This window comes from Cololabis saira, chromosome 5 (genome assembly GCF_033807715.1).
Source record: "Cololabis saira isolate AMF1-May2022 chromosome 5, fColSai1.1, whole genome shotgun sequence".
Lineage (NCBI taxonomy): Eukaryota > Metazoa > Chordata > Actinopteri > Beloniformes > Belonidae > Cololabis > Cololabis saira.
This window is the reverse complement of record NC_084591.1, coordinates 45,732,954-45,755,402: the sequence shown is the minus strand read 5'-3', so window position 1 is coordinate 45,755,402 and position 22,449 is coordinate 45,732,954. Positions and strand designations below refer to the sequence as shown.

Here is a 22,449-nt window from a genome sequence, read left to right as displayed (position 1 = left end):
TCGTAGTTCCCAGTATCCTAGTAGAGTATCTAAATGTAGATTTGGAGGGCGAGCGTTCTGCTATCATGCACTATTACTATGGAACCAACTTCCAATCTGGGTTAAGGAGGCTGACACCACCTCCACCTTAAAACCAAACTTAAAACCTTTCTGTTTAGTAAAGCCTATAGTTAGTGTTTAGTAAACCTCTAGCTGGTGTTGGTAAATCTCTAGGTAGTGTAAACTCTAGTGTGTTAGAGTCAGTAGTCATAGTTGCAGCTATAGCACAAGACTATAATAGTTATAGCTATAGGCCTCTGCTGCAGGGGAGCACCGACATGATCCTTTGGGTGGTGCCCCTCACCCCTCTTCTCTTCTCCTGGTCCCTTCCTCTCTTCTCCATTTCCATTTTATTTATTATAAGTATCTCATAGCCATCATTTTTGCCATCTTTCTGTAGTTTCTTGTGCTGGCCCCCCATTTTTTTTTCTTTCTTTTGTGCATGTTTGCAGGCCGGAGCTTCGGGAGCTGCGTGCTGGCCTGCGCCCCCCCCCCCCCCATCATCCCGTTGCGGTTTCCACCTGCTTGCGGCCACCCCCCCCCCTCTGGTCATCCCGCTGCTGCTTCCACATGCCTGCGTGGATGTCTGCTGTGTGCTAATGACGTCCCCGACCCCCCCCCAGTCTGGCCTTCGGCAGGAGGGCCCCCCCTTATGAGCCGGGTCCTGCTCAAGGTTTCTTCCCTCCTAAAGGGGAGTTTTTATCTGCCATTGTTTATGTAATAATTGCTCAGGGGTTCATGTTCTGGGTCTCTGGAAAGCGTCTAGAGACAACACCTGTTGTATTAGACGCTATACAAATAAAATTGAAATTGAAATACATACATATACATATATACAAAGATATATATATATATATATATATATATATATATATATATATATATATATATATATATATATATATATATATATATATATATATATATATATATATATATATATATACACATAATTTACAGTTACGCAAGTTGCAGGTGTTACTGTAAAGTCATTTTTATTTTACAAAGCTACATCCTAACTTTCAATCCATAATTAGCAGTAAACGTAATCCTGGAACTGCAGAAACTAATTTCAGGTTGCCCTAACTTCAGCATTTCCACTTATTCTCAGCTTGATTTCTTTGTTTTTCTTTTTGTTGCTGTCTCTCACCCTCCCACCACCAACCTGGAAAGAAGCCAGTAAACGTTATCTGTTCTTCCCACGGCAGTGGAAGTCAGTTCGCCCACCAGCAGCCCACGCACACAAAATATATAGAGAAATTCATGACCAAAACCCCAATGAACTAATGAGTGTTTTTGTAGAAAGACTGAAAATGTGCACATGTTAATTAACCTCCACCTTCACCTGCAGCATGCATGAACAGACCCTCATTGCTGCTCACATGCTCACCCGCTAATCACATGCTCAGTGTCTCTGGTGAGGCCAAGATAAGCAGGCAGTTACACTCCAACAGTGGGCCCTCTGAGCTCTGTGTGGGTAATAAACTACAATCTAAGAAGCAACTGGCATCCATTTTCATTTATACGCGGACACAATGACATAGTGTTATTAGCTAAAAGCTGGTAATGCTCATCTTACACCCATGAGGTGCAAAAGTTGAAATGTTAGCTTTGTTTAAAAAAAAAAAAAAAAAGGTAATTCAAAATACAGTGGGACCTCTGTAAAGAAATACACCAATTACTTGTTTTTGCAAAGAGTGGAGAATAATATTTCTTTATTATTAGGGCCAGAGGGCCCGAGCACTGACAGTGCGAAGGCCCTATCGTATCTGTAGGAATTTTTTTTTTCCCGTTTTTTTTAATTTATTTTTTTCCGATGAAATGAGGACCTTTTTGCCCCCCTAAACGTGCCCCAAAAGTCACCAAATTTGGCACCCAAGCCAGGCGTGGCAAAAAATGTGATATTTAATGGTTTGCGTTAATGGCCGTGGCCTAAGGGCTCAACAGCGCCCCTAGAAAACTTTGTGCCTCAAGCCCCACATTACGGTTTGACGTACATGCACGAAAATCAGTACACACCTGGAGTTTTTTTTGCCACTTTTTGGCTTAAGGTTTTTGTCCCACTAGGGGAGTTTTTACCTGCCATTGTTTATGTAATAATTGCTCAGGGGTTCATGTTCTGGGTCTCTGGAAAGCGCCTAGAGACAACTTCTGTTGTAATAGACGCTATATAAATAAAATTGAATTGAATTGAATTGAAATTGACTCGCTTTTACAGCCCACCTCTAGCAGCCAAACGAGGAACTGAAACAAACTTTAGTTATATATATATGATATATATGAGCCTCAGCACAGAAGTTAGATCGCTGGCGCTGGCCAAGGACAGATGGAAGTTATTCCAAAGGCCAAAGTAAACAGGCCCAGACACCTGTAACTCCTGATATTTCATAGTTCACAAAAACGTCACCGAAAAAAACAAGGTATTGTACTGAATGGAGGTTGAATGCTTTTTGAGCCAGCCCTCGGGGGTCAGCCAAGGAACTGCACCTGCGATTAAGTCCTTTTAGCAACCTGGGTGTAGCCCCCTGATAATCCCGCAGGCCCAACTGTACTGTCAGTTAGTATGTGTTTAACTAAGTTGTGCTTTAACACGATACTACCTACACTTAAACCCTGACATTTGTCTCGATCTGAGATCAATACTTACATTGCGGAAATCCCTGAAAGGGACGAACTGCACGATGTCACGAACAGCCTCCTCTCCTGTGTTGGACCTTAAAACACTGGCGTCTCCGTCTAGGAACTCCATGGCAGCAAAGTCTGCGTTGCCAACACCAATAATGATGATGGACATGGGTAACTTTGATGCCTGAACAATGGCGTGGCGCGTCTCATCCATATCGCTGATGACGCCATCTGTTATAATGAGGAGCGTGAAGTACTGCTGCAGTAGGGAGAAGGGATGGTGGAAAGGGCAAGATAAAGAGAAAAATTAAGAAATGTATACTAATATAACCCTGTATGTTCTATATATGCGATGAAGTAACCTAGGTTGACAATTATGCTTTTATGGTCTAAGGAAACAATAAAATTATTAGAGAAAACAACAAAAATAGCATTTCAGAAACTGTAAGAGTGACATTAATGAAGAAAGTAAAATATTTAACAAGTGGATGGAAGTATTCTGCTTCTCTTCTCCACTTTCCTCTGTTAGACCGACTTCTCTGCTGTTCGCTCGCTGAGACCAAAGTACATAGTTGAACATTAGGCACAAACAGAGTCATAACAACCCTGCTGCCTGTTTTAAAAAGATGTACACAGCATTAATGTGCAGTTCACAAAGTTTCTGAACTGAATTTTAACAATAACTTCACCGTGACCAACACTGCAAAAATTACAAAGGAAAGATTATACCTGACTTGTTGTCTGACCCACAAATCAAGCCATCTTTCTTGGTGTATATTAATTTGTGGATATTATCGGGCTAAGTAAAACATGTGAAATAGAGTAATTAAAGGAGTACAGAAAACAAACAAAACATTAACATCCCTTGGTCAAACAAATTCAGCCCAGAGTCAGACAAGGCTGCAAAGGCTGACAAAAAGCTGTTGGGAAATATGCTGGAAAACAATGCAGAGTAATCTCACAGTTTTTATAGCTTTCAGTTGTCAGAGAAAAGCAGGCTCAGTGCAGTCAATGTTTTACTTTCACAATGAAAATCATTGTTATTTTTCCAAAAAGATAATAGAACATATTATATTCATGTTATCTAAATTGGAAATACCACAGACTGGCAGAGAAGTACAGTTTATTGCCTTCCCTCTGTGCAATTTCTATTTCATTGTTTGTTTTTTCCCCAACACTCTCTTTATTTGATTTTTGGCACAAATACAACCAAAGTTTTTACACCTGGTATGATGAGTGTGTGCATCCTGACTTCGGCAGATCATGTAACTAAGAGAAATAATAAAGTGATTATTTGTTTTTTAAAAAGCAATCTGATAGAGTAATCTTGGGAAAATGTCACAAAAACTGCCAGGGAAAGTTGCTTTTGTTCTTTTTTTTTTTTGGTATAACAAAATATTTGGAGAAAAAGGAAAAAAACTGTTTTGATCCCAATTCATTTATTTATTCTATCCAATTTAAGTTAAACTTGACCTGCTGGTTAAAGTCTTGTTGGGTTGTCGGGGAGCTTGTCAGGGTTTGACCCTTCCTGTTTTATTTTGAAGCCTGTGTCTTTGTGTTTAAGTTCTGGTTTGACCTTCCTGTTTCCCATCTGCCCTGATCGTCTGCACCTGTGTCTCGTTAACCCTTGTGTATATCTGGTCTTGTCTTTCCCTTAATACATTTTATTTATATAGCGCTTTTCAGGGCACTCAAAGACGCCTTGCTCCCTGCTGGTCTGGACTGTTCCCTCCCTCTGTGGTTTCCTTTCTGTTTAGTAGTTTTGGATTCTTGTTTCACATTTTTGGCATCCTGCAAAGCAGCGGTTTTTGTTTGCTTAAATACATCCTGCTTTTTTGGAACTCCTGCCTCCTGCTCTCTCCTACATCGGGGTCCGACAACAACCATTTCATAACAGAACGGCCAGCTTTCATGGACACAGCAGGAGAGACTTTCAACTTGAGGGAGTTCTATCAGCAGATGGTGATCTGGACAGGGACTGGTTGGCAGGGGTAGGAGTCCCCCTTCTGGGGAACAAGCCTGGCTCGAGGCGGGTGGAGGTATTTTCAGCCCCAGGGGGAAACGACGGCAGGGGCAGCCTGTTCCGGTGGCGGTCCTGGACACACCTCTTCCTGTTCCCGAAGTGGTCCCGGATGCACCCCAGCCTGCCCCCCCCCCCCCCTTCTGGGGAACACGCCTGGCTCGAGGGGGCCCCAGGTGTGTTCAACCACAGGGGAAACGACGACGGTGGCGGCAAATTTTACGGGTAGCCAATGGAGCGACGCTAACACTGGAGAGACGTGGTCTCTCCTGCTAATTCCTCTCAGCACTTGGACATCCTGCTAACAACACATTACAGTAATCTAGTCTAGAAGATACAAACGCATGAACTAGTTTTTCTTCATCACTCTGCGAGAGGATTTTCTTAATCATTGCAATATTACGGAGATGGAAAAATGCTATTTTACAAACTTGATTAACATATGTTTTATATGAAAAATCCTGATCGAAAACAACACCAAGGTTTCTCACAGTTGCACTGGAAGCCATCGCAACACCATCTAATCCCTTCCTAAGATGCTCTGGACCAAGAATGATAACCTCTGTTTTATCTGAATTTAGAAGCAAGAAATGTAATATAGTATAGAGAAGTTCAGAGGGAGCTGCATTGTATCTTTGTAGATCTGGAGAAAGCTTATGACTGGGTGCCCAGAGAGGAACTGTGGTATTGTATGAGGAAGTCTGGAGTGGCAGACAACTATGTTAGAGTAGTGCAGGACATGTATGGAGCTGCAAGACTGTGGTGAAGTGTGCTGTAGGTGTGACAGGAGTTCAAGGTGGAAGTGGGACTACATCAGGAATCAGCCCTGAGCCCCTTCTTGTTCGCTATGGTGATGGACAGGCTGACAGACGAGGTTAGACAAGAATCACCATGGACTATGATGTTTGCAGATGACATTGTGATCTGTAGTGAGAGCAGGGAACAGGTGGAGGAGAAGCTACAGTGGTGGGGGTTTGCCCTGGAAAGGAGAAGAATGAAGGTTAGCCGCAGCAAGACAGAGTATAAGTGTGTGAATGAGAAGAACCCAAGTGCAAGAGTGAGGTTACAGGGAGAAGACATAGAGAAGGTGGAGGATTTTAAAGGAGCTGTATGTAAGAGCAATAATAAAACAAATCATAAAATGACCCTGATATGTCAACAGGCATTTAAAAATCATGTTCATTTCAAATACTTATGTCACTGACAACAGCACTCAAGCCAGGATATTCCAGTTTAAAAAGAGGAGTTGCAGCCCTCAACTGATGTTTATGTTGTCATTTTTTGTTTTGGCCTGAAGCTCCACCCTCCACCTATCTCCCAATCACCAAGTCAGTATTGTTTCTGAAGCTCCACCCTCCACCTATCTCCCAATCACCAAGTCAGTATTGTTTCTGAAGCTCCACCCTCCACCTATCTCCCAATCACCAAGTCAGTATTGTTTCTGAAGCTCCACCCTCCACCTATCTCCCAATCACCAAGTCAGTATTGTTTCTGAAGCTCCACCCTCCACCTATCTCCCAATCACCAAGTCAGTATTGTTTCTGAAGCTCCACCCTCCACCTATCTCCCAATCACCAAGTCAGTATTGTTTCGGCATCCGGGTTGCCAGCTCGGCTCTAATTATCTCAGCCATGGCAGCCTACGTTCCTGCTGCATTCTGCAGCCTACCTGGCAACCTCTGGTCGGGGGGAGGAGGGGGAGGGTACACGCCGCTCAACAATATTTTGAAAGTGACTGCAGTACCAGTTTTGGCCATTTCTTACAGACGGCTCCTTTAAGTACTTGGGGTCAACTGTTCAGAGCAATGGAGTGTGGAAAAGAGGTGGAGAAACGTGTGTAGGCGGGATGGAGCGGGTGGGGAAAAGAGTCAGGTGTGATGTGTGATAAAAGAGTTAAAATGAAAGGAAAGGTGTACAAAACTGTGGTGAGAGCAGCGATGTGTTTGGTCTGGAGACAGTGTCACTGAGGAAAAGACAGGAGGCAGAGCTGGAGGTAGCAGAGATGAAGATGCTGAGGTTCTCTATGGGAGTGACCAGATTGGATACGATCAGGAATGAGGACATCAGAGGGACAGCACATGTTAGAGGCTTTGGAGATAAAGTCAGGGAGGCCAGACTGAGATGGTTCGGACATGTCCAGAGGAGAGATAGTGAATATATTGGTAGAAGGATGCTGAGTTTTGAACTGCCAGGCAGGAGCCCTAGAGGAAAACCAAAGAGGAGGTTTATAGATGTTGTGAAAGAGGACATGAAGGTAGTTGGGGTAAGAGAAGAGGATGCAGAAGACAGGCTCAGATGGAGGCAACTAATTCGCTGTGACGACCCCTGAAGGGAAAAGCTGAAAAGAGAAGAAGATTGGAACGCAAGCGGTAATTGCTTTGTGATTTGGAGAAATAATTACAGAAATAGTGGGGGAGCAGACCCAAGATAGCTTTATAGATAAAAATATGCCAATTTATAAGGTGGCATGATGCCAGGGATGGCCACTCAACTCGAGCATATAAGGTGCAATGGTAAGTGAGGGCTTTACAACCAGTGACAAACCTTAAGGCACCATGATACACAGTGTCCAGAGAACGCAGACAATTTGCAGGGGCATACATATATAGGAGGTCGCCAGAGTCAAGTACAGGGAGGAAAGTGGCAGCAACCAACTTTTTCCTGGTAGAAATAGATAAGCAAGATCTGTGATGAAAAAAAACAGTTTCGGTCATAGTTTTTTTTACCAGGTTTTCTACATGTGGTTTGAAATAAAGCTGATCATCGATTAAAATGCCGAGATACTTGTGGTCAGAAGTTCAATATCACACAAAAATATTCATTACATTGAATACATATACTCTGTATATGTATCTCAGTTCTCTCAATAACATACACAAAAACAGACGGTTGTCTCGTGATAAGAACAGAAAAACTGAAAGCAGGCAAGCTGGAAGATAATCACGCTTCCATGCGACACGCAGGCAGACACACACACAGCACGGGGAGGGCTCTGAAGTCTGTCTCTTTAATGTGCCAGCAGCGGCGCTCATTAGAGAATCAATATCTCACAGACAGACCGGGTCACTCACACACCAAGACACACACACATAGACTCAAATGGCCTGCAGTCGGAGTGTGCGTGTCAGCATTAGTGTGTTTGTATGTGCACAGTCTACAGGTTCTCGTCATTATCTGAGGAACAGAAGCGCCAAGGAAAAAGCAGCAACAGATTTGTGCAGCCTGAAACGCAGCCACCCACCTTCTCCAACCGCTTTCTCAGCAAGTGGTCCACACACACTTGCACTGCAGCTGTCAAATCTCATTGTTTATTACTCCTTCCTATATTTGAACTCGCTATAATATAAAAACAAGAAAGGGTCTAAATTCATTTCCTTACATAAAACAAAAGGATTCTGGCACACATCACACAAGCGAGTGCAATCCTTTGTGGGCATTTGTTCTCCACAGGGTGACAGGGTACAATTAAGGACAAAAAGCTCTGTGGGAGCATAATGATTCCCAGCTACTGCACTCTCTACCGATATATGCAGGAGACATGCATCTAGATATGCACCAGAGGGGAAGCCTGTCCCATCTGTTTAAAGCCTGAAGATTCAAAGCTTCTGAAAGTGTCATAGATCTGTACACATATCAGGCTTGTTTTGGATGAAGAGCAGATCCAAATCATATTTCATGGGGCCGAGGCGCTTCATGTGTTAGGATTCCATACTGATATCATGGTAAAAGACTGAAGCAATGTCCAAGCATCAACCAGTTTAAAAACAAATATAAACCAATGATTTTTACAAGATACAGGGAGGAGGGGGCTTGAGGGGCTTTTGGTTGCTTTTGGGGCGGGCTCTGCCGTTACGAGTTGTTCTTTTTTGTATATTGTTGATACTGATATATTCCTTTATAAATGGGTATATTTATATCAGGGTATGTGAGGATGTGTTATTATTGATATTCATATAATAATATATATATATATAATAATATATATAATATATATATATATATATATATATATATATATATATATATATATATATATATATAGATATATATATATATATATATATATATATATATATATATATAGATATATATATATATATTTTGTTTTTGTAAAGAAATTAAATTAATTTTGATTATAATGAAATAGAGTTTAGGGGGTACGATTTAATAAGTTACTAGGTTCAAGTATGTTAATTATGATGGATGCAAGTTTTTATTTATATTTTTGTCTTTTTTTAGTTTTCTTATTTACATGTATTTATTATCTATTATTATTGTTTTGTTTTGTTTTCACTACTGTTTCATGTTCGAAATAACATTTAAATTCAAATTCAATTCAATTCAAGAAAAGCTCATCCTTCACAGGAAGTCATGCTTATTTCATATATTTGCTTTGACCTGGTCGGCTTTTGTTTCCTCATTCTATGCAGGATCAAGGTATTGTTCATCTCTTTTTTCTTGTTTTGTGTGGAACGTTACAAAGGACTAAATCACCATAATGGGAGAGGTTGTATGATCGGCGTTGCTTTCTACCAGCCTGACCAGCGATAATGTTGCTAGTAACTGCACAGCCAGTACATGTTAAAAAGCTCTTGATTTTTCTTTTTTATTATTCAGAATTTTTTTTTCTTGCAAACAGAAAAAAGAACAAAAACATTAACATGGGGTGTTTTCATTAAGATAAAGAGGAAAAAAAACAACTTTATATAAAGACAAATGGGTAAATGAAATACATCTCAAACAAAAGCAGGGTGTTTCAGGGAAATATTACTTTTCCAATCTTCCCAGATTGCTTCAAATTTGGATTGTTGCAGCCTCATAGAGAACGTTATCCTCTCCATTACAAAGATATCGTAAATTAAGTCGTACCAATCATCTAATGAAGGAGCGTCTGGCTTAAGCCACTTCTTGGTAATAGCTTTTCACGCAGCTACACTTAGCAAACCAAACAGGTCTCTTGATTCCACAACCATAGATACAGAGTGTGCAAACCCAAAAAGAAGTTTGTCCCAGTTAAAAGCAACATCTGACCCAAAAATCATCACTAACTCTGAATGGATTTGATGCCAGAAAGCATTTACTTTTGGACAGGCCCAGAACAAGTGGTAGTGGTTGTTCCTCCTGGGAGCCACATAACCTCCAGCAGCTGGAGGAGCCTGAATGGTGACAGATCCGAGCCGGTGGAATAAAATATCTGATAAGAGACTTCCAGCCAAAAGATCTCCATGACGTTGACTGTGATATTCTCCATTGGAAAAAGCTGTTGATTTTTCATCTAACATTTCTATATCTATATTACCACGACCCTATTTAAGTGCATGAACCACAACTCGCATCAGGTGGTGCCAGACGATTAAAGCAGGTTGGCATCATCAGCATGCCACTTCCCAGCCAAGATGCACTATTTATTGGCCCCGCCATGCCAACGTCCAGCTGAGGCAACAGATCATCCACATGATAGTTGTGTTAGATGCTAATTGCTCGGGAGTCATGTTCGGGGTCTCTGGAAAGCGCATAGAGACAACTTGTGTTTAGGGCTGGGGATCGATTCAGATGTCAAGAATCGATTCGATTCCGATTCTTAAGATTCAGAATCGATTATCAAGATTTGATTCGATTTGATTCCGATATTGATTTAAGTTAGTGTTATTAAAACTGTTTTTTGAGCTGTTGCATGAATGATATTTTTCCGTTTTCGGTCTATTTCGGTTTTAAATTTTTGAGAATTTGGTTTTTAGCATTTTATGCAAATGTAACCCCAAGACAGTATATAAACTAATGAAATATAGACAATTTATGCAATTTTAACTGAAAACTTTAATGTTTTCATACCTTTAAACATATTTAAAGGCAAAAACATGGCACCAGTTATTCTCGTGTCCAACAAAACATTCCTTTTTTGGGCATAAACAAAAAAATACCAAAAGTTGTAATGACATGATGAAAAAAAATCCATCTTTAGACATACGAAACGATATTTAGGAATTAATATGAGAATCGATTTAGAATCGGAAAATACATTTTTTCAACAGAGGCCCACTTGTGTTGTAATAGACGCTGTATAAATAAAATTGAATTGAATTGACCTAATGCTTGGTCCATTGCTTTTATACTTTTATACTTATGTGTGCAAACAATCAGAATGGAGAGAAAAAGGGAAGTCAAACTCAAACTTAAGATACCAAGAAATTGACTTTCGAAATAAAACAGGAAGGAGATTACAAAACAAGGAATTCCAAGAAAAATTGAAGTGAAAAAAAACCAGAGAACTTGACACACGCAGTAGATTTATTTTCAGGATTCAAGTTTGCACTCTGGCTGTACGTTTCTATAAAGTGTCCTGATGCAAAGAAAGAAAATCTGAACCCAGTAGGTGTGTTCAGGTGGCTAAGAAGGTTGTGTGATCATCCACCAATCAAAAGATCAATGCTTGAATCCCTGTTTCTGCAGTCTGCATGTTTGTGTCCTTTGACCCACAGAAAAGCATGAAGTTCTCACCAGTGTTTGATGGAGCAACATGCTCAACAGTGGGGTGTTGTATGGATGTACAGTATACAGTTTGTAATGTAAAGCGAAACCCAAAAAACTGTTAAAATGCAGTTCAATTATCATTCTGGTGAATATTTTCCACCAATTTTCCTTCATGATTACTCTAGCAGTTTAACTGCCATTGTGCTGCAAATGTATCCCCTTTTATCTCAAAACTGCTTCGATTCCCTGACAGTTAACACTCTTAACCATCTAATAACATTAGAATAGCATTAACCAGTTTAAAAACAAATATAAAAACATGATTTTAACAAGGTACAAAGAGGAAGGGGTTTAGCGGCCTTTAACGGCCTTTAGGGGCCTGCAGATAACACTATTGGGTGAAGGGGTAGATTTGTTTATATTTATGTACAGAAATGGGCAGCTAATTATATGGGTATGTATGCATGTGTGTATATATATGTGTATGTATGTATGTATGTATGTATGTATGTATGTATGTATGTATGTATGTATGTATGTATGTATGTATGTATGTATGTATGTATGTATGTATGTATGTATGTATGTATGTATGTATGTATGTATGTATGTATGTATGTATGTATGTATGTATGTATGTATGTATGTATGTATGTATATAGATATAGAGCAGATGGAGTTAATATAAAGATGGTATGGTGTAAATAAGTATATTTATATAAATATCTATATGGGCATGTGTGTACAAATATATAGAAATACTCAACTATGTGTATGTATGTATAGGTAAGTGTGTGAGTACAGTGTGTGAGTATAATTATAGTATAGTTAGTTATTATAAATATTTTTTGCACATGTAAATTAAGATATTAAGGGGACCTATTATGAAAACCAGGTTTTTTCTTGCTTTAACATATATAAAGTGGTCTCCCCTCAGCCTGCCAACTCAGAGAAGGAGGAAAGCAACCAAATTCTGCAGTGTCTGTACAGCCGCCCGGATGAGCCGTCCAGTGTGATGTGGATCTACGAGCCAATAAGATTCTGCTCCCATCGTTACGTAACCAAAATGCGATTTACATCGGTTGGCCTCCGATGCGTGAAATCACGCCCACAACTAACTCCGCCGGCCGGAGCTTCCACCATTTTTCCGTAGCGGTGTATCACGTCATTCAGGCAGCCAATCAGCACAGACCCTCATTATCATAGCCCCGCCCACTCAGAATCCTGCATAGATAATGAGGTTGGAGACTGGGATGATAAAGACATGGATCAGAGGCTGAATTTCTAATTTATTTAGCAAAAACAATCAAAAGCTTGTTTTTAAGACATTCAAGGCCTGTTTAAAATAGGTATTAGATGCCATAATAGGTCCCCTTTAAGCGTTAAAGGATGAAATTCTTTATATTTTTTTGTTTTGTTTTGTTTTCTTATCTTCTCTTTTAATTGTTGTCTTTTTACATGTACAAAATAAAAGAAAAAAAACCTGGGGTTGATTTAAGTCCCTAAACAACAAAAATAAATCTTTTGAAGTTCGCTGACGATACAGTGCTAATCAGTCTTCTCCAGGATTGGTGAGCTCAGCCATGGAACAGACTTTGTAAAGTGGTGTGATAGCCACTTTCTTAAGTTAAATGTCCTTAAAACTAAAGACATGCAAATAGACTTAAAGAGGAGATGTACTTCTCTCCCAAATCCTCCCATTACCATCAAGGGCTCACAGGTGGAAACCGTGGAGAGTTATAAATATCTGGGCACTATCATTGACAAGGACCTGAGGTATGACCTCAATACATGTGCCATTTGCAAAAAGGGCCTGCAAAGACTTTATTTTCTGCGCAGATTGAACACTTTTAATGTGGAGAAAACATTAATGGTGTTATTTTATAAGTCTTTTATTGAATCAATTTTAACTTTCTGTATTGTATTGTGGTATGGCAACCTGACAGTGCAGAACAAAAAGAGGATGCAGGACATTGTCAGAGCAGCCAGTAAAATCATTGGCACTCAGCAGCTCTCTCTGACTGACATCTACGAAGGTCGAGTCCTGAATAAGGCACAGGATATCTCGACCAGTCCTGATCACCCTCTGTCAGAAGAGGGTGATCAGGAAGAGGTTTCTCCTTCTCCCTTCTGGGCGAACCGCTGTTAAAATGATCAATTCACATACATTTTAATATTTTTAATACATTTTTATCATTCTACCTGCACTGCTGGAAGCACTTCTGCTTTTACTCATTTTTTATGGTTACTTTGTCATGTTTTAATGTTTTCATTTTTGTATGTCTGTCTTTGTATGATGACTGTTTCCCATACTGCTAAATGAACAGGGACAATAAAAATGACTCTGACTCTGACTAAACTATCCATGAGGTATGCTACTGTCTTTAAAGGAGAGAACGAGATAAGAGTATCCTTCCCCATTATGCTGGGAAAAGTATCATCACTGTCTCTGCTTAAAAAAAGCAGAGAGAAACAGAAGAGAGGGGTAAAGACGTTTTCACTCCAGTCTGCCTTGTTACTCAGCGACACACTCATCCACACGACAGAAGCTTGAGCCAACAAAGGCACAAACTTGTTTGCCCGTCAGCTATAAGAGTAGATAAAATGTGATCACACACTCCCTTGACAGACATGAACAACCACTTCCACTATTCTTTGCTTTGAATGCCCTTAAGAATGATTACAAAGAAGAATATGGCAATCGCATCAAATGAAAAGTAAAGGAATAAAGTAAGTGAGATACAATGACGGGGTTTTTTAGAATGCAAATAAAGGCAGAGCAGTGTCAGAGGCCACATTTAGTGCAACAAAGTGGATATTAAAACTGACTGACACACTACATGTGGAAAGATGAAGTGTAAGCAGCACAACTGTCTAACTGAGATGAAGCCTCTCAGCAACAAGATCAGGATCTACAACATCACTTTGAAAATTAGCAACAGTCATGAGCCTGACACTATTATGGGATGGAAAAACTATGTAGAGGAATTATTTTCCAATTTAACTGTAGTCAAACTTGTGGTTGTCTTTGATCTGAGGAAATCAAGAATGGACGTGCAGTTTCAGAAGTGGGTAAATACACACACTAATGTAACTCTATAGAGGGAATGCGCATGACGTCACAGATGCGACTTCACAGCGGGTTACGCCCACTGAGTGTTAGAAAGACTGAGTGTCAGAAAGACTGAGTGTCAGAAAGACTGAGTGGCAGCATAAACTTTCAGTTTGAGCAACTGGAAAACATCTAAAATGGGAAAAAGCTGTTGTGGAATCGACTGTACTCATAGATTTAGTAAGAAATCGGAGTTATTGTTTTACAGACTGCCGAAAAATAAGCTTAAGGGAGACAAATGGATCCCTGCAATTCACAGAAACAACTGGATTCCAGACACCGAAACGTGGATTTGCGGTTCCCATTTTGTATCAGGTAACGTTAAACGGTCAAATCATAAAGTTCGGTGTCCTCATCACTTTAATTTCTACAACAAATCCTGCATTGAAGTAGGACTAAGCATCAAGACTTTTGTATGCCTTCAAGCTTTGCTTCGTGTATTTCGCCGGCGTAGAAATTAAATACATATAAATATCAGGAAACTCAATTCATGGCCAAATATTAATGTCCATGGACCACTGGTTCTTGGTAACTGTACGGGTCACTGTCAAGCCCAACTGCCTTTAATTTAAGCTGATAATCGGCTGTTATCCCGTCTTCCCCACTAGTTGCAGCCATTTTTGCCACTCAGTGCCAGTAAGGGGGCGTGGTGAAGTGATGAGTGAAATGAGTCAATGCATACCCTCTATTTAAGCTTCAAGTTTCCACAACTTGTCTTCAGGTAACTTTAAAATGGACTTTTGTTATATTAGCAAACAGGAGCAGAGTCTGAAGTTCTTTACAGTACAGTTCTTTAATGGTGTTGTTTGTTGTACATCACGTCTCAATGGGTTTGGCTTTATAAAAATGAAGTGAGTGAAAGGCAGGATTTGTTGTCACCTACCGCTGCTTTCTCTTGCTGAAGGGCCTGGGCAGCAAAGCGTGCCACGTGGTTGATGATAGGAGCGAAGTTTGTGGGGCCGTAGAAACGAATGTGAGGGAGGCAGGCAGAGTATGCCTGGGCGATGCCCTCCACGCCTTGGTGCAAAATGAGAAAATGAGAAATTTGAAAGACGGGTTAGATATAGACCAAATGATAAAGAGAAGAAGATGTTTAACAGAAATGGAACATGTGCAAAACTAAAACTAGAAGACATGAGCTGCGTCCAAAATTCCATACTTCCACCCTAACGAGTAGCAAAAACAGTATGTGAGATTTTTTAGTGTGTCCGAAACATTATTACGTACACAATAGTATGCCCTATCCATACTCATTCCGGACAAATTTATTAGTATGGATTGATGGACACTAGCTAAGCAGAAACTTCCCACAATGCAATGCAACGGTGTTTGGTTGCTAAGTGCTGCGCAGATATGTATATGTCAAGTATAATATTATTATATAATATTAATATTACAATATTCGTATATAACTATATTATATAATCATCTTGTTTGGGCCAGGATAAACGGGAAAGAGCGGAGCGGAGCTGCTGCTGCTGCTGCTGCTGCTGTGACAGGAGTTGTTACCATGGTAACAACTCCCCCTCCCAACGGCAGGAAGTGCCGTGTGGCTCTGAGTAGTACGTCCCAATTAATGCATACTACTGATATTTACTCAAAAGTGTGCCAAACTTAAGTATACTTTTTGAGTATATACTGTTTAGTATTTTATTACAATTTAAAATTTTATTACTTGCGTATAAAGCCCAAAACGGCTTAGCTCCGCATTATTTACAAGACCTGATAGTGCCTTATGTTCCTGTCAGAGCTCTCCGTTCTCAGAGTGCAGGTTTACTCGTAGTTCTAGAGTATCTAAATGTAGATTTGGAGGGCGGGCGTTCTGCTATCAGGCACCACTACTATGGAACCAACTTCCAATCTGGGTTAAGGGGGCTGACACCACCTCCACCTTTAAAACTAAACTTAAAACATTTCTGTTTAGTAAAGCCTATAGTTAGTGTTTAGTAAACCTCTAGCTGGTGTTGGTAAATCTCTAGGTAGTGTGTCAGAGTCGCTCCTGTAGTTTCTTGTGCTGGCTCCCCCTTCTCCTCCCTTTTCTCTCTTTTGTCCATGTTGCAGCATCCTTTGCCGGACACCGGAACCTGCAGGTGGTCGTGGGTGGCTTGTAGCTTGCATTACGGAGCACAAGTCTTTCCCCGACCCTGCACCCCAACCTGGGACTTGCTGATTGGGCCGGAGCTTCGGGAGCTGCGTGCTGGCCTGCGGTCCCCACCCCTGGTCATCCCGTTGCTGCTTCCACCTGCCTGCTGTGCTGTTGCCGTCCCTGACCCCCCAGTCTGGCCCTCGGCAGGAGGGTCCCCCCTTATGAGCCTGGTCCTGCTCAAGGTTTCTTCCCTCCTAAAGGGGAGTTTTTCCTTGCCACTGTTTGGCTTAAGGTTTTTCTCCCACTAGGGGAGTTTTTACCTGCCATTGTTTATGTAATAACTGCTCGGGGGTCATGTTCTGGGTATGGGTCTCTGTAAAGCGTCTAGAGACAACTCTGTTGTATTAGACGCTATATAAATAAAATTGAATTGAATTGAATTGAGTATGGCATTTCGGACGCACCGATGGTGCATGTTGGGAACAAATGCTCTCGCTGCAACTTGCACGTCTTTTCAATTCTTCCAAGAATCTGCAAACATTTCTTTCTTTCTTGATGTAAAACTTGTTATTCCTCACTAATTTCTCCATTTGTTTAAACATATACAGCTGAAATCATTTAATGGGTATCCTCATTTGGAATGTAGCATTTTGCAGTTTATATAAAAAAGGTTTTATATAATAGTTACAGCAGCACTTTCAGTCTAACTTTCAGATTTTCATATTTTAGCCTGGAAATCTAACTTACACTAAACTGGAGGCTGTATGGACCAAGAAATACTAGTAACCTTGCAACAAAAAGGTATTTGTGGAGGCAGATGTCCTAACAACAACAAGTTGTGCTTTTATCCTGAAGAAGCTCTCGCATCATGGCGTGACCTTAGAACAAGCATGGCTGGTAATCACACAGTCAGGGTTTTAGATCAGTTCTTCTTCAGCACAGGGCTGAGTTGTAATTTGTTTATTTAATACAGCATCTACTTTAATTGGGCTCAAATATGTGTTATGTAATTTCGTTCTGGGTCATATGTGCTACAGCTTGACACATGGCTCAATTCCAGCCCACACATTTCACATTATAATGGATGATCACAGAAGCAAATGTATGTGGTCACGGAATAAGTTTTTATTTTCTGCTTCATTACAGAAAGGTGCTATGTGTTGAATCATTTATGATTTTGATATAACCTCTCATGTCATAATGGTGGAGGTGAGAAACTGTAAAAGTGATAGTTAAATAATCTTTTATTATTACTTGCCAATGGACAGAACACAGAATATATATTAAATGCTAAATACAACGTTAACTTGATGATGCCAAACCTCAGGGTTTACCATTTTTCTATAAATGGTCATAACATTTAATGGAAATATCACAGTTTGATGACATATACTATGAACCTGATAGATGGAAATATACACACATGAATATAACCATATGGACAGACATGCTACGATACCTGGCTACAAACACACATCACCAGGAAACTGACCAGATGCAAACAGACACACTGACAAACAGAGTCCATAAATAGATGTACACGGACAGACACATACCCACATACAGGCAGATGCCCACAGATACATGTGATACATGAATGATGTGCTACATGGACACGTGTATACTATTGAAGAGTATCAGGGCCAGGCAGGAGAAAAATAAAAATAATATTTTAGAGGAGGAAGATTTCTTTTACACTTCAAGAAAAAAGTCGAAATGTCGAGAAAAAAGTTGAAATGTCGAGAAAAAAGTCGAAAAATATCGAGATTAATGTTGAAGTACAATTTCGAGAAAAAAGTTGAAAATCCAGGACAATATGCCATATCATGTTTTCCGCAGATTATGCCATCTACATCAGTGAGAGCAGGTGAGGGTTCATATGGATCTTGATTTTGATGACGAAAGGACAAGGTTGCATAAAACTCAAAATAAATATGCAAAAAAACATATATAGGAGAACATTATTAATACCTGCAATACACATATGCAATGTGTAATGTCTACCTCACCTCCAAAACTAAGTATAGAAATATTAGATAGAATTTTGCTAAAACACAACATCTCACCTGAACAGAACGGGTTTGTGGGGTTAAAGTTGATGGCAAATTCATGTGACACCTGCAGAGACAAGAAAACATCCTGAAAATAGCATTAAGAAATTCTGTCCCACCCTCCCTCTGTGTACTGCTTGTTTGACCGTCTCATCAGCGCTGCATTACGGCTACACAGATGGAGACGGTTCATTAATAATGCACATTAGAATCATCCTAATAAGTGCGTCTACATGGGAAGTTTAATTCCTCTTTAATTCAGAATTAAAATTAAATCTGATTTAAAATGAGTAAAAATGACCATGTAAACACCTAATTCTGAATGAAAATGGCCATTCCGAATCAAACTTGATTCCGAAGTAAGTGGCTGGTTTATTCCGATTTTAAATCCAAATAGAATAATTCCGCGATCATGTATACACTCATTCCTCTTTAAATTAATTCTGGTCTTTCTTCGCTGCTCGTTCCCTCGCCCGTCTGTCGCCATGACGCTTATATTCCACGCTGGGCTGGTTTTCCAAACAAAGTTTCAAAATGGCAGCACGCAGTAAATGGTGGTCAAGAGAAGAGACCATTTATTTAATAAATAGCTTGGAGGACATGGAAATAATTAAAGGTATTGTGACATCATTTTTAACATGCTTTTAACACTATTAAAAGTCTTGGCCAACATCCCTCAAATGTGTCTAAAAGAGTGTAACAAGAAAAACGTCACTCTTAGTACTCTTTTCCTGGCTTTTTATTACAGTGTTTTTTTGCGCCGTGAAAAATGCTTCCTTTCCCCCTTTCCTGTCAATCATTGCTCCGCTCCTCCTCCAAACCTCCTCCAGCCCAACCATACGCTCACAGCGGCGTCGGAGCGACAGGCGAAGCATGCACGGAAGAGCAGCAGGGAGAACCACAGCAAACAATCATAAAAATAAAGGCATGCAAGCAGCACTGTCCCCTTATCTTAAGTCCAGTCAGTGGCCGCGGGTCTTCTTAGCAGTTTTCCTCCGGTGATTAGAACAAAAGACGCTCTAAACAGCTCCGTGTTAAGCCTCATTTATGGTTCCGCGTTAAATCGACGCAGAACTACGCCGTAGGGTTCAGCGTATGGTGCGCGTCGCAGCGTAACCCTACGCCGTAGGTTCTGCGTCGGTGTAACGCGGAACCATAAATCAGCCTTTATGGCGCGCTGGAGAGGAGGCAGGGAGCTGGGTGGAGGGGGCGGTGATTTAGCGGGCCGTTACGTAACGGCCCGCCACCAAACCACATGCGCCGTTTTTGCACAGTTATGCGGAAAATCCCAGAAAGCACACAATACACTGAATGTTAAAAGTTCGTTGTTTTTTGGGTGTAATTGATGTCAAGACACCCAACAAAACACAAAAAATCAAGAAAAATGTGTTTTTCATGTCACAATCCCTTTAAGAGAACAGTTGGCAGTAAAACATAAAAATTGTGAGTTTTTCAAAGTTGTAGCGGCTAAGCGGCTAAGCGGCTAAACGGCTAAGTTCGTTTTTCTTCCGGTAGACCCGTAGTCCAATCAGAACCTTCCCAACCCCCAGACTTTAAGCGGAATTGGATAAAGCCGATCATTTTTAATTTCCATTTTCATTTCTTTCCTTGTAAAACTCAATTCGGAATTACTATTTCCATGTAGGCTACACTCGAAGGAAAATAGTTTAATTCGGAATTATTTAACTCAGAATAATTAATTCAGAATTAAAAAACATCATGTAACTGTGGCCAATGTGCGTTATTAATGCTCGCAGTTTATTACTGTGTCAAATACATGTACAATAAAGGCTGATTGTAACTAAGTTTGTAGACTTAGCTCTTAGCTCGCTTATCCTTCTCTCCTTGCCCCCCCCCCACAGACACACACACACACAACATCCCCTTTGGCGCACATACCTTCCAGTCTGGTGGGAGTTGGGCTCCAAATCCCAGAGCAGGAAACATTTTGTCGCTGAAGGGGAAACCATGACAAGAGATTGGAACTCTTGTTCAATATTTTTTTTTTTTTTTTCATGTAAATGCAACAAGCTGGTTTTAAATGGTAGAGGAAATCCTGTTACCTTGTTCTCATAGAAACCCATTCAAACGGTTCCTCGTTAAGAAAAGAAGCCCTTTTTTCATCCTGAACATGTATTTATCTTCAGTTTTAACAGATTTAAAAAAGTAAATCTATGCATATTGGCAGTGTGAGGCTGTTCTACCAATTATAATCTTTTAGTAAAAACTTAAAACATGAGTGACATGTGCGTTTATTAATAGGTGCACATGTCACACATGTCACACATTAAGATCTTTATGAGGAAACTTGTACACCAGTCTCGTTCGTCCCCACAGTCACTTACTGTAAAACTGAAATACAATCTAATCTGAAGAGATCTTTGTGTTCATGCAGATTGTTGAAAGTGACACATTTTTGTCTGTCTTGTCTGTCCACTGTATTGTACAACCATTTATGTGGTACAAAAGATCTCAACATCACAGAATATACACAACCAGCTTCACTCATCTCTTCATGGTTAAGAACTTGACTTTTGATTTGGCCAAGAAATGTAAAAACATGAGGTAATCTGTTTTAAGTGTAGATGGATTTAAAAGCTATGCAACAACTGAGGGCTGCTGGCATCACTCACGTATCATAGTCCTGTATGATTTGTCCAACAGCTAAAATGGCGGAAAGGTACTCGTTGCTGCCCAGTGGGTTGATGTAGTGGAGGGAGGAAGGCTCTCGGGAGTTCCCATTAGAAGCCGTAAAGTCTATACCGACCTAGAGAAAGGAGAGATCATAGAGTGTATTAGACATCTGGAGTGTTGTAGAAGTGCAGCGTTTTTAAAGTTGCTATCTTTTACTTTACAGATTGTTAGAAAGTTTTAGCAAAGTGAAAAAGTCCAAGTGGTATAAGCTGAGTCTTCAAAGTAGGCTATCACTGCCACAGCAGTAGCATTTTTTAAATTATTTTTTTGTTTCAAACCCGGCAAAGAATCATTGTAATTCATAGTTAAAAACTGAGAAAAGGTGCAAACAGCACAAGTAAAATCCCATATGTGCTGTTGGCATTTACTTCACACTGGCATGTTCCATATTTCCGAAAAGAGCACCTTGAAAACCCAAAGGAAACATTAAACAAATTAAAGCTGCAAGCAGCGATGAACGGGCCCTCGCACCCTTGTGCACGTTCAGGCGTGCTGCAGTGGAAGCGCTTGTATGACTCGCATGTAGATTCTTCAGGCCTGGACATTTAGTGGATGACACCACCCACGACTCTCTATATTAAACCATTCAAAAGTTATGGCAGAAAGTAGGAACAATCAGATGTCGACCAATCAGATGAAGGGGCGGGGCTAATTTGCACCAATTATGTTCAATGACTCAAAACCATGTCTGATGACACCACTCACGCATCTTCATGTCAAACCATTCAAAAGTTATTGCAGAAAAAAGGAACTATCACATATCAACCAATCAGAAAAAGGGGCGGGGCTAATTCAGGCCAATGAAGGTCAAGAAATCAATACCGAGTCAGATGACACCACCCACGAGTCTCTATGTAAAACCATTCAAAGGTTATGGCAGAAAGTAGGAGCTATCAAATATGGACCATATACACAATATTGTTACTGGATATCAGTGTTGCATTTGATACAGTTGAACTGTACTAAAGTGGTTCAAAACCAGTGGTGTAAAGTAACGAAGTACAAGTACTTTGTTATTTAAACATGGACCATTCAATGGACATTGAATTGAATTGAACTCTCAGTCCAGACAGTTTTCACAGTGTTCCACGCTGGTGGAACCGCCTGCCAGCTGCTATCAGAACAGCGATGTCCCTCTCTAACTTCAAGAGGCTCTTGAAAGCATACGTTTTTGATTGGAGAAAAACTAATCTCCAGGTTCCTTTTGACATCTATAAAGACAAACTTCCCTCTCATAATTTACAACTAAGGAATGCAAGGAAGTACTACTTTTCTGACATCATTGCCAAAAAAAGTCATAATGATATATTTTTGAATGCAGATGATGGGAAAAAAGTCAGTCTTATTGTTAC

At 40.3% G+C, this 22,449-nt stretch overlaps 1 protein-coding gene across 1 annotated transcript in view; it reads right to left on the bottom strand.

The window, feature by feature from the left end:
* cpne2 (copine II) overlaps positions 1-22,449 on the bottom strand; it is a 313,754-nt gene that overhangs the window by 3,610 nt on the left and 287,695 nt on the right. Inside the window, exons 11-15 of the mRNA XM_061722711.1 lie at positions 21,037-21,170; positions 20,303-20,357; positions 18,419-18,470; positions 15,150-15,283; positions 2,687-2,923 (exon numbers count right to left, since the gene is read on the bottom strand). Coding sequence (XP_061578695.1) covers positions 2,687-2,923; positions 15,150-15,283; positions 18,419-18,470; positions 20,303-20,357; positions 21,037-21,170 — 612 coding nt within the window. The remainder of the gene's footprint in view (positions 1-2,686; positions 2,924-15,149; positions 15,284-18,418; positions 18,471-20,302; positions 20,358-21,036; positions 21,171-22,449) is intronic.